Source organism: Electrophorus electricus, chromosome 8 (assembly GCF_013358815.1).
Source record: "Electrophorus electricus isolate fEleEle1 chromosome 8, fEleEle1.pri, whole genome shotgun sequence".
Taxonomy (NCBI): domain Eukaryota; kingdom Metazoa; phylum Chordata; class Actinopteri; order Gymnotiformes; family Gymnotidae; genus Electrophorus; species Electrophorus electricus.
This window is the reverse complement of record NC_049542.1, coordinates 11,393,454-11,406,439: the sequence shown is the minus strand read 5'-3', so window position 1 is coordinate 11,406,439 and position 12,986 is coordinate 11,393,454. Positions and strand designations below refer to the sequence as shown.

General features: G+C 37.2%; 2 protein-coding genes across 2 annotated transcripts; both read right to left on the bottom strand.

Moving 5' to 3' along the window:
* Window positions 1-2,443: 2,443 nt before the first annotated feature.
* Window positions 2,444-9,299, bottom strand: s100u (S100 calcium binding protein U). Its single transcript, XM_027002344.2, has 3 exons — window positions 9,125-9,299; window positions 6,165-6,297; window positions 2,444-4,621 (listed from the first exon to the last, which is right to left on the bottom strand). The coding sequence occupies exons 2-3, from the start codon at window positions 6,282-6,284 to the stop codon at window positions 4,292-4,294; spliced, it is 450 nt and encodes a 149-aa protein (XP_026858145.2). The 5' UTR covers window positions 6,285-6,297; window positions 9,125-9,299; the 3' UTR covers window positions 2,444-4,291.
* Window positions 9,300-11,088: 1,789 nt separating this feature from the next.
* Window positions 11,089-12,577, bottom strand: s100a11 (S100 calcium binding protein A11). Its single transcript, XM_027002313.2, has 3 exons — window positions 12,477-12,577; window positions 11,963-12,108; window positions 11,089-11,381 (listed from the first exon to the last, which is right to left on the bottom strand). The coding sequence occupies exons 2-3, from the start codon at window positions 12,089-12,091 to the stop codon at window positions 11,247-11,249; spliced, it is 264 nt and encodes an 87-aa protein (XP_026858114.1). The 5' UTR covers window positions 12,092-12,108; window positions 12,477-12,577; the 3' UTR covers window positions 11,089-11,246.
* Window positions 12,578-12,986: the final 409 nt, after the last annotated feature.

Below are 12,986 nucleotides of genomic sequence, written 5' to 3'. Positions count from 1 at the left end.
GAAGGAGTGTAGCCTTAGGTTAAAGGCTATTGAGGCCATGCTATTGTTTGGCAGATATGGCACAATCACACAAAAGAACTGTAAAGTGGCTGCACTGCACAAAGATAACAACTGTACATCACTCTAGCAAAGATGTCCTAGCAAAAAGATGAAATATGGCACATTGTTTAAGAGACATGAGTTAACAAAATGGCATTTTCATTAGTAAGGGTGGAGGCTACAGGCTGAAACACCACAGTGAGAAACCACAGCAATCAACACATGAACAGTAATGTAAGACAGTGGCCTAAGGACACCAAGAAATTAATAGCTTTTAGACATACATGGTTAACAACTTGGTTAATAACTTTTCATACACTAACCTTGAAGGCTTTTTGTTTGTTAACCTTAGACTTTAGGTAATGAAGTCCCAACAATGACATGGGGGTGAAAAGTCATAGCATGTTTAAGAAACCCCTGAGGAAAAGAATATAAAAAATATCTAAGGAAAAAAATTCATTTGGCTGAAATCAACAAAGTTCAGAGTATTTTGCCACACTTTCAAAATGTGAAACATCCCAAAGACTTAACAATAAAACTATTATTAAAACAATATTATAAAGAATGATCTTTAAAAAAGGTTTTCAAAAGACGTCAACCCAATATTAATAATCTAAGGGCAATCAATAAAATTAGAGATCTGAACTAATCTAGTCTGCCCAGTCATCAAGAAAAGGCTACAAGAGAAAGGTACCCTGCCTCTATTTGGAGACGTCCGTCTTACCTGAGTACTTCCGAAGAGCCTCCTTTGTCTGTGATGAAGAGTCAGAGACGTGGATAAGATAGCGAGAGAGTGGAGGAACAGCTGAAGAGAGAGTATCTCCAGGGTTTAAATATCACCAGCCCGCCCATCCCACCAACCCTACCCCTCCCCCTCTTTGCACATCACTATCAGCTTCTATTTCTCCATCACTCCAACCTCTCTTCTTCCCTACTCTCTGGTGACTTGACTGCTTGATTGCATCAGCACAAGGAGATGCTCCTTACCCATGGGAACACAGCAGACCGGCTGAGTTAGAACAGAGCGCTGCATTTCTTCTTTGCCAACTGCTTAGACAGTTTCAATATTGTCAGAGCACATGTCTTACATCTTCAGTGGACTTTGGAGTAAAGAATTCATGTGCTTAGAATTTCACTTTAACCACTTAAATGGTCATCTACTAACTATATTTCCACCTGAATTTTTACCAGCAATGCTGTGGATAAGATCTAGAAAGCTTAACCATTGAGACATAACATTGTACACCTGACCTGGCCACTTCCAACTTAAATATTTATTGATACCATAATCTGCCCTTTAAGACCACCTCTGTGCATTTTCTGTGTTTAATAGCTATGCACATACAGTCTTCATGTTTGTCTACTATCTTGTTATATTGTTTTATCATTTGCTCTTATAATTGCACTGGAGTATAGCTGGACAGTGTTTCATTATACTTATATTGTACAGCCCTGTATTGGGATGACAATAAAAGTTTAAATGAACTGAAAATAATCAATCAATCATTCACTTTATTAGGATCACCTACTATGCACCTTCACTCACTGTTCCCTTGATTAGGTGGACCTACTTTATAAAGACATTTTATAATTGCAGTTACAGACTGTAGCCCATATCTTGGCATGTACAGTTATTCTGGAAAGACAGACTGAATATTAACCCTGATGCAGCAGAGGATGTAGTAATTTATACATTCAGGCACAGCTGTGAGCTGGAGCTTTTACATGTGTCAATGTCACAGCATGACTGAGAATGGTCTGCCACCCAGTAAAAGGTCAAAGTGACCACTGATGCTTTGAAGGATGGCAAAATGTGTATGGTAACAGACAGAACTTTACACTTTAATGGTTCACGTCCAGTGAGTTTCTAATTAATAAATGTTCCTAAAAAGTGCATTGTAAGTATGAGCACATCAATTTATAAACATACTCAGTGGTGTGTGACATTAGCATGGGGCTAATTCCAGGAGGCTAGCATAGTGGTGCCCCATATCACCTTTCAGAGTGACGGCACATTGCTAATGCTAGCGTAATGGAGCCCCACGTCACCGGGCACGGTAAAGTCCCAGACACATCGAAAGCCATTGAGACAGTAACATAGCCTTTAGGGATGGTTTTACATAGCCAAGATATGATCTAACTGTATTTGCTTGTTTGGCAGTGCAAAAGTGTTATACCCAATGACTGGGGGAGATGGGGGTGCATCTGTGGGGTGGGATAATTACTACACATCTTATTGACATACATCTGCGTGTCTTCACGTGTGCATCAAGCAAATATTTTATACCATTTTTAAAATTCCATGTTTGTGGAATTTATAGAGAATTTCATGTCCCTTGCTGAGGACTAAACTAATGATACTAATGTAATTTTGTGTTTAAAAACACAAAAAATGTAGAAGTGGTTAAGCACCCAAGACTTTTTTGTACCAAGCGTAAAAATAATTTTCTTTATCTACTTGTATAAAAAAGGCAAACGTTAAGCAGAGATGGAGAAAATTGCTTCAGTGACAAAGTCTAAAGCAAGATACATTTTCTAATTTCAAGCTTTTGATACATTGTCAGGTTAAAAAAAAAAGTCAAATGAATATGTAGCTAATACATGGCGGAGTAGAACATGAAAAACCGCTATGAAAACTGACCCATATGGCTATTGATTTCTTTCAGATACATAGATACAAATTATACATTGAACATTTAGTGGTCTCAGAGATGCTTCATTAGTATAAATTAAAAACCCAATTATGACATACAGAGCTGTGGTTGTAGGAGTTATGTGATTCCATTGCATAGATACAAATAAACTAACAAACATTGACATTAGCAGGGACAGAGAACTTCATTAAGAGTTATCTACTGGCTTCCCATATGTCCCCAACTTCTTAATTCCCACCTGCATGGCTGTCGCTTGAAAGTTTTAGGAAAAATATAACCTGACAAATTCAGTGATTCCTAACTGAGACTTTCAATTAGATTTGCCCCTGCCCAACATCCATTTCCACTCTAGGCATTCACATTAGTATTCTGTTAGTAATACTTTTCTGCACATAGAAAACTAGCCAATGCATTAGGGAGAATTTCTAAAAGCAAGTCAATTTTGATGGCATGATCATTTTTCTCTCCGCATTCCTGTCACATCACAAAAAAACAAACAAAAACGGAAACAACAAAAGTTACTGTTAAAGAGAAAGATGCAAACAAAAAACATCTAGCATAAGTAATCAAATTTCAAATGTAAATTAAGTTTCTTTCTTTTTTCTTTCCAGTTTCCTAATGTGTGTGGATATATTGTGTGAAGGTGTGCTAGCTGTTTTGGGGCCCTTCCTCGGTCATTGGCCCAATACTGCAGGGCTATTTTGGGCTCCGACAGGGCCACGTGGGTCCACTGGTGTGGATTCCATCTAATGGCTTTTAATTATTAAGCTCCAGTCATTATAAGGACACCAAGCACCTGACATACCAGTTCTTAAGATAAAGCTAGACAAAGCTAGCTAAGTGAAAGAAGAACACAAATGCAAATAAGACAGAAAAATATTTGACTCATGGAGAGGAAGCACTTGCTAGTAGCTTTGCTAGGCTCAGACACGCCAAAGAAGAGAAATAAAAGAAAACAAGACGAAAAAAGGAGAGCATAAGAACACGCATGCTATTAAACTAAATTCTTAAAGACAATAGGTTTATTGTCATGCAAATATGGCTTCATTCAAACTTGGCAGTGGTATGTGAACTAAGGCTCAATATTGGCCACCACTTGGTAAGAAGTGATGAAATAATGTTAGCATGCATGTTAAGCATCCCAATGTGTATAAAAAGACGTAAACGTTTGCACATATCTAGAAAAAAGAATTGACAATAGTTGTGGACATGGGGCTGAATCAGTGAATCACAGGTGGGTATACTATTGGCTCATAAGTAACACGAAAGTCAGTTGATTATACATGCCAAGAGTGGCACTTGTAAACTTACTGCCAGAGATACTGCATTGCATATTTATAGATCCATGATGCATTTTTAATGTAAATGAATCTTTAAATGGTTAAAATACAATACAGATCAGTACAAATGACAATTAGGTTTTGTAAGAATGAACAATATGGAGTGGTTTATACTGCAATGCAGTGGTAAAAGTTGACGTTGTAATGTGGACAAAGTTGGTAGGCTATGTAATAAAATATATTATTAAAAATATGACAATGAAACAGATGTGAGTATACATGAGGTTTAGGGAAGTTAGTTTAAACTGTCTCAAGCTCTTATGAGGTCTCCTCTATTTCTTCTACCGCTTCTGCCTTCTCTCCTTCCTCTTCATCTTCCTCTTCCTGTACTTTGGCTGCCACCTCCTCTTTTACAGGCTCCTCCTGTTTGCCATCTTTGGGCTCTACATTTGTCACAGTTGGGACCTCAGCCGGTGTCTCGTGGACTGAACTTGCCACCTGTGTCTCCTTCTCGCTGAAACACCGTCCACTGAATGACTCTGCTATGTAGCCAATCAGCTTCAGGTACTCCGGGAAGCTGACTTTTCCATCCTTGTCCGAATCAAGGCCCTGACGCATTGTCTTTACAGCCTCAGTGCTGTCTGTGTCCTAAGCGCCAAAACAGTAATTTTAATTCAAAATGATGCTTAGCTCTGAACAAGTTAACTACATGAATCACAAGTTAGGTGACTCATTGAAAACGCTATAAACAAAGAATAGCAACTTTGATTTCCCATGGCAGCTACTCCTTAGTTTAGAATCAATAGGTTCTAGTTTAACTATAATAATATCATAATGTAACTAAATGTATCTTATTATTTGTATCTTAAATAAATCTATCATGATGCTCAGGAATTGCTAAATTTGAGCTATATGGCTTTCTCAATTAGATTGCTAATTATTTGCAGATATAGGGTATCATATGACCAGATTCATTCATATGATTGATTTAAAAAACAAATCTGTTCATACCAGTGGTTCATGAGGTCCAATGTCTACATACAGTGATTTAAGAGGACTTGATTAATTCACCAATTTTCTCACATTTAAGACTTTATCTTAAGCACAAACAAAATGAGTGGTCCAGACCTGTCATAAATCTCCAAATAAAATTCCCCCAATAAAAACAAAACTGGACCAATTGAATTTGTCTCTAGTTAAACTGTTTTTCAATGGTCTTTAATGGTTTAAATACATTTGAGTTTGAATATAAATAATAAACTAATCATGTTGCAATTATCCTGTTTGACAATAGTATTTAATCATGACCATGGATAATCATCTGATCTGCTAAGGTCTGAGGTACTATGATATTTTCCCTGGCCACAGTGCAAATTACCCTTCAGTTAAACTTCATTTACCCCTTTCAACATTTTGTGACATTGGTGTTGGCAGTCACTGTATGAGAACAGAGCAACATCATCTATCATGACATGTAATCTCTTGCCTCTGTTCCCTTTGATCTGCTTCCATTTCAAGTATGCAGAATGTTTTGGTGAGACGTTTTTGTTTGTTTTTAAATCTGGTTTCATATCAAACCATATCTTACTTATGTAGCCTATGTCTTCAGCACAAATATGATAGCATCAACAAAGTAATGTTTCCATTCCTTGGCTTTGTCATTTTCTAACTGAACTAATGGTATATTTTTGTTTACTGAGCTCTGGAAAACAGGACATTTGTTTCTGTTTTTTACCTTTAAATGGTGTTTTTATTAAAGCCACTTCAAATCAGGCAGGTTACTTAGCCCTCTGAGTCAATGTGGGTGTGAAACATGCTAATTAACAATTCTCATGAACGTTTGCTCTTATTTTAACTGAGTTGAGCATGCAAGTGATTGATGACAATTTGGTGAACTTACAAGCATTTGTAAGTATGGTGTGACACTGTTGTATAAATTTTATGATGAAAGAATTACACAGTTATGTTAAGGCTACAAAAATATTCTGCCTTTTCACAGCTTTCATTCAGTTATAAAACATTCAACACAACTTCTTTAAAGCTTTCCCCAGCTAAAAGACCCAGAAAGAGGTCAATGCCAGTGGGATCCTCATCAGCTGGAGAGTTGAGATTCTCTGATGAAGTGATGAAGGACTGAGTCTGAATAACAGTGTCAATGTGTATTTTGCAGAGAATGGACAAAGTTCCTAACCGTCAGTATGTTCTTCAGCTGGTTCTTCACTAGGGATTGGAAGTCCTTCTCTCCAAGGTTCTCCTTGCCTTTTGACGACTTCAAGAAGACTGTCACAACTGTCTTGATCGCTGACTCCATTCTTACTCTTTATCTACACAAGATCAAAGGGCATATTTAAGAAAGAAATTGAAATACATCACTTACGAAAACTGAGTTATTGAAGGTCATAAAAGAGCAAATGTAACATACATATTGTCTGTAGTTCAAGCCAAGCATCAAACTTTATTCACCTGCTTTATTTTCTTCTGAAACTGATAATTGGATGCAATTATCTGCATCTTGAATTGTCTCCCCTTCCACTATATCACTGAAGCCATATTAGGGTGTGAAATCCAAAGTCATCAAGTAAATTATAAATACTGGGTAACACTGCTGGCTCTTTTTCTAAAGGACAATGTGACTTTGCAGTGTGTAGCCTGGAAATCTTAGGGCTAGAACTGACAGCTGATTGCAGATAAGGGAAGAGAGAAGAGGACAAGTTGCCACGATGGCTCTCCTGATCTTTGATAGGTCATCTGATCTCCTGAAGGCCTAACTGCACAGTGGCTTCCTGTTACCTGAGGAATTACCAGCACCCAAACCATTTCCCCCTCTTTCTCTAACTCATTCCTTTTTTCTTCTGCTCTAAGTAACAAAGAGAACATTACTGTCACATATGTAGTCCTGTTCCTTTTATTCACTGAATTGGTCCCTGCCTTCATATTAACAAGTGCACACTAACATGTGTCCCCAGACATCTTCCACTATAAATTGTTACCAGTAATCTGTAAGTATATTAATAATGACTAAAATACTGACTACACCAAATAAAAATATTTCTTTCCAGTGTATTTTTGGCATAAACATGAGCAATCAACCAATGTGAATGTGAAATATCAAATGACGCATGAACAACAGAACAGAAAGTTTAGAACAAACAGATGCAAACAACAGAAAGCAGCCAATGACTTGTTAGTATGGAGATTCCATGCATTGCTGTCTGGATGAGTCATGCAAAATTGACTGGAATGTTAGCCTTGCGATTGCTAGTTTGCTTCAAGTTGTGGATAAAGTAAAGAGTTTCTTTTTTTCTTTTAAAATACACTATTTTCTGTTCTATTGCATTGATACACCGTTGCATTACTGAATAAATAGGTGAATTTACCCCCGCCCCCTCACACACACACACAAAGTACCCCAACCGTCAGCTATTAGCTAATGTACAGGTAATAGCCATTAGGGAACATAGCTATTAGACTAATTAGTAATAATAATTAGTAGGAACAGCGAGAATATGCCAAGGAAGTAGAACCTTATTAAAGTATTTGGTTTCACTGGTTTCATGGGCTGTTTGACATGGGGTGACGGCATTACTATTAAAATCTCTGTCATGGAAGTTGTTCTCTAGATAGTCCTAAGAATCTTATCCTCTTCAGTGTACTCGGTGACTCCACAGACAATAAAAGATCAAACCATTTACTCGTATGTGTATTTTAATTAATTTTCAACAAATTTGTTTTCTATACCAACCATAGAAATCGATTTTAAATGGGTAACTCTGCAAACGTGCGTAATATGTCAGTACTTGTCAGACCTAGGTACAAGCGCCTAAGTACTGCTGTCCGGATCAAAGGGTGTGGTTTTGTCTGTAACAACGAACTGTTGTCACAAGTCTTACAACTACTATGTTACAGCTAAGCTTCGAACGTTTGTTTCCACGAGTCCGTTTCTGGTGACTCTTGCACCCCAAGGTCAGCGACCTCGCAACTGCCATTTCAGCCGTAAAGTCACATAAATAATTGAATACTTGGTCAATAACCGCGAGCCATCGTCAACGGTTGGAGCGCCTCTGATCGAATACACATGAATTACCGCCAGTTTAATACTTCCCCTAATGAGCACGTTCATCACCATTGCGACTTTCTCTCGCGCGCTGTTCCGATGCACAGCTAATTCCTATTATTACTTGCAAAAAAAACAAAAAAAAAAAAAAACAGGCGCAAATAATTAATTATATAACCCGTACGAGCTCCCGTTTCTCTCCAATGCGCAAAAGAGATCGGAGGTTTGCGTTTCCTAACTGGTGAACGTGATACGCGTTCTATCTCAGTAATGACAATACTGCCGCTCGCGTCCTATGAAAAATTAACAGAGGAACAAGTTGGGCTGTCTATAAAAACCCAGCGAATTCTCGTAGGGTGCCTGTCTTTTTGCATCGTAGTAAAAAAACAAAACAAAAAAAAAAACAGGCTGAGGCTGTATCTTTTCCAAAATTATTATTTTTTGCCAATTTCACACACGTATCCATGCCTTTTCAACACCTCATTCAGCATTATATACAAAACATTCAACTGCCAAAATAATTTGAGACTGATAAACATGTCATTGATTTATAGTAATCTTTTTACATAAACCCAATTATAATCATCTTTGAAACTCAATGTGTTCCTTAGTAAGTCTAATACAAGATAACTGACACGTAACCGTCTATAGTTAAAGCGAGTAGCCTAACAAAACAATTTAATGTGCAACAACACCAATCACGGAGGCCGCAAATTTCGTTATTGCTAATATTGTTAATGTTAATACTTATAGCAAGAAAGTTGCCAATTTCTTAGCACAGATTATGATTTTCTGGCCCAGACTATGCAGTAATACCAAACCATGTTCATATCTTGGAGACAAACGTTTAATTGTGAAAAACGATCATACAAGTTGTGACAAACGATCAAGTTCAGATCGACTAAAATCCGAAAAAAGTAACGACTGGTTGCGACAGAAGTGGTTTATCGTCCATCAGTACGAGTTTGAGTAGTCCTGCACTAGAAGGGTGTATCTAAAACGTGGCGTTGAAATGGCGATGAAACAATTCTAATAAAACTGCATAACTCACTAGCAAACTCAGGAACTTAAAAGCAAAATGGATCTGGTGCACTTACCACAAAACAGGGACAGAATCGACTGACAAACCGTATTTTACGCCTTTTCCGTTTTCCCGTCTCTTCCCCCTTCTTTGCAAGCAAAAAACTTGTCAAACTGGAAAGACCACAGAACCTCTTCCGTGATTTATTTTTTTCTTTTAACTTTTTTTTTTTTTTTTTGCTGACAAGTCAGAGGGCGTGTACGTGGGAGCAAGGACTGGGAAAAGATATGGGACGAGCGTAGGCTTTAGGACGTTAGTTTCAAGAAAATATTTAGATGGGTAACCAGTGGTCATGAATCGTTTTCCTTTAGGTTGTAGATGCACTTGTTGCGTACTGTATGTGTACGTCATGCGTAGATGTAGTTTCATGTAATTTTGAATTTATGTGGGAATACATGGCAGATTACATAGCGAAGGAGGGATTTGTCCGGGTTTACAGTGGGGAGGACAGTACTTTAACCCTTACTCGGCATGATGGCGTTTCTGAAACTGTTGCGTAGTCAGTCGCACTTCGGCCGCAAGTAGAAATGTCATTGTCGGCATTGCAGAGTAAGGGGTTTTTGATAAAGTAGCACGAGAGACTGGTACACAATAACATCTTTTTAAATCAGGCATCTCTGAAGTATGAGGTAGCCCTATTGCTTCATTTACTATCTACTTGAGTAAACGTATCAGATCTTGGTGTTTATAGTACGTACGTTTGTGTGTGTGTACACGCCGAAGGGTGGCGACGCCCTTGTAACGTGTGACTATACCTGCCTGTATCGGTGTGTGTAAACTAGTCTTTTGTCACACCTCTTACTCTTGTTTGATTAGGCTACAAAGTCCAGAGTAGTGAACGAATCAGCCTCCTACGCAGGTCATCTAATCTCGTTCATAAAATAAAAGTGAAATAAAGTCCATTATAAATGAACAGACATAACACTTCATATGTAAATTCGTCAATAAGGTTAGATAAATTGATAAAGATTGGATACATTTTGTAGTGTCTAAAGGAGAGTAGCTCCATTATCCTTTAACAAAATACAAACCAACCCTATAAAACTTAATTTCTCCTAATATGTTAACCCCACATGTAGAACCGCAAAAAAAAAGAAAGAAAAAAAGTGGTGAGAAATCACAAGGCCACTGATAACCAGGGTGAACCGGTACAGCCCAAATTTTCATGGTTATGCATTTACTATAATCTAGAATTACTATTGGGTCTTTTACAAAATTTAGCAGTCCCCCACCAATAAAGACCAAATTTCAGTGATTTATGTTCACATTTTCAAATGCTGCAGTCATTGCTTTTACCATTATTACTTTTTCATTTAATTATGATTTAAAATTCCTTTTGTCCTTAAATCTACCACCATATGGTATCCTTGATATGACTCCACTGCAAATGAGGCTTTGCTGAATTGAATATACTAGACCGGGTCTTGTGTTCAGTTTAAATAAATACATGTTTTAACTTAAAGTTTGTTGATGTATGTGGGCCCAACGTCCACAACATTGGATAAATCCAGTGGGTTTGATTTTTCAGTGCAAAGAATCTAGTTTGAATTTCTAAAGAAATCTTTACAAGATGTTAAATTATGAGGAACTGTTACAGAATCCAAAAGAAATGCTACAGTTCAGTTTTATATATCAGCAGAGGAACTAAAATCACCAATAGGGAGCTTTCTAGGCAAACCTTTTGTTTAATGACAATGGTGAGCAATGTAAAAAGTTCTCTCTGCTCTCTGCCAGTCATGAAGAGCAGAAACCTGGCTTCAACTACACCACCATGGAGGAGGATTTGAGGTGGTGTATAGTTGCAGCATAATTACGCTATTAAATCAAGGACATACGGCTACCTAATGACTCAGGAAGGCAGAGACTGGGAGTGAGTTTGCATAGTAAAATCTGAATTTACCTCAGAACTTTGTCTAAACTGCAGTGGTCAGGTATGTTGATAATCATATAAGTTCCACAAGGCAAAAGGGTAAGACACTCTTGAGAATAAAACAATAGTTTCTTTTATTTCACATCACCTGCCTTGGTCAATGAATAACTAAAATCTCTGTATTAAAGCTAGCCCAGAAGGGCACAAGGTTGACCTTAATGCTTGAAAACATAATGGGGATACAATTGAAAAATTTTTTTCTGTACATTTATTGGCTATAGCCACCATGCTTGCTTGCCAGCTTGCCAATCAGCTGCCAGAATTCTTGAAAAGTCAGTTCCCCGTCATTGTTTACATCCAATGAGCCCATAAGATGGTCAATCACTGCTGGATCAGCAGCATTCTGAAGGTAATCAGATAGGGGAGAGACAAGCATTTACATACAGTTCAAGACAGAGTTAAAAAGCTATGACAGTAGCGTCATCCAGTGACAATGTAAGGTACTGCACATTCACTTCTGCTAACTTCCTATAGGGCAGACAGTAAACACTGTTAGAGGCTTTTCTTCATGTCTTACTCCAGTAATCTAAGAGAGATTGGGCCTTACAGAATGCAGCTAAAATGCAGAAATCAACTCAGTCATCTTTTCTTCAAGTACTGACTCACCATATGAGTGCTGAAAAACTTACTTGTATGGTGCCACATTTGTTTATTTTATGAACAAAAAATATTTTATGATGCCTACATCATTACTCTGTCTAGATGTATGGTACTCATCCCACTCATCACAAATAACTCTAGAAAGTAGGAATATCTACACATCACTACTGAAACAAGTTACACAGACAGGGTTAAAGAAACCACATTATAGGATTTGTTTCCATGCAGTCCATGCAATAGCCAGTAAAACACACATTACCTACCACAGTACTTAAGTGCACATAGAACTTAAGGATAATAGTGATCAGGACAAGACCATCTGACCTTGACAAAGTTTGGTAGTTGGGATGCTACTAGGCTTTGAAATTCTTCTTTGCTCAAGGTGTGTGATGGGCCATCTTTGCCAGCAAAAGTCTTGAACTGGGAGACTAGTACATTAATGGCAGGCTCCATCGTGACAAAACTGGATGCTTTAGAACAGAATTCAAACCAATCACAATCACAATGACAAACATTGTTTATTAACACAAATACTGCACAAAACAAATGAAACATTTTAATTACATGCAGAATATTTGGTCTAATAAACTGGCCCAGTTTTCACCATATTTTTCAAACTGTTTGAATTCACTAATGAAAATACCCAGTTGTTTCTTTAGTTTATTAATAATAGCACTGAAAGTTACAGTGAAGGTTAAACAATTTTGTTTAAATTATTTATTGTGATCTTTCAACAAACAAAATTTTAGTTAATTATTATAAGCAGAAAATAACTGAAACGTGCGTATAAGTATAAAAGAGAGAAAATGAAAGGGGAAGGAAACAGTTTTCACTGTACCTGAGTAGTGTTGTATGAGCAGCAGAAGTAGGCAAAGTAACGTTTCGTCTCTTTTCACCTCCTTTTATTCCATTCATCCTAAAGCACAGCTCAGTGGAAAACAAAAAAAATTGCTGAACAAGATATTCCACACACACCACTGATTCCAAACTGTCAGATGCTTCAATCTGCTTTACAGATTTTTCCATTGCAAATAAGATAACACACAGTCTACACTGATAGTAATAGCCTTTAACAAACACTGATAAGCAAATACTAGTAGTAAATATTTCATATTTACTTGCAAAACACCCAGTCTACAAAGCTCTGCATTTAGTCATCAAATTGGCTACTTTTTCCTTTAAGTGCAATAATATTTTACTCAGGAATTCCATTCAAAATAATGAATCATTTTTATGATGGTACCTCACAAAATTTTATTAAAATTCCAAATTTGTTCATACTTTTGTTTGTCTGAATCCAGCCCAGCCATTGGATTTAATTAATCTTGACAAGAAAAACATTAGCAAT

Coding starts and splice junctions, on each gene's coding strand:
- s100u (XM_027002344.2), bottom strand. CDS start 6,284: ATGGAGTCAGCGATCAAGACAGTTGTGACAGTCTTCTTGAAGTCGTCA. Junction 4,622..6,164: donor AGCTGAAGAACATACTGACG/GTTAGGAACTTT, acceptor TTTGGCGCTTAG/GACACAGACAGCACTGAGGC.
- s100a11 (XM_027002313.2), bottom strand. CDS start 12,091: ATGGAGCCTGCCATTAATGTACTAGTCTCCCAGTTCAAGACTTTTGCT. Junction 11,382..11,962: donor AACTACCAAACTTTGTCAAG/GTCAGATGGTCT, acceptor GATTACCTTCAG/AATGCTGCTGATCCAGCAGT.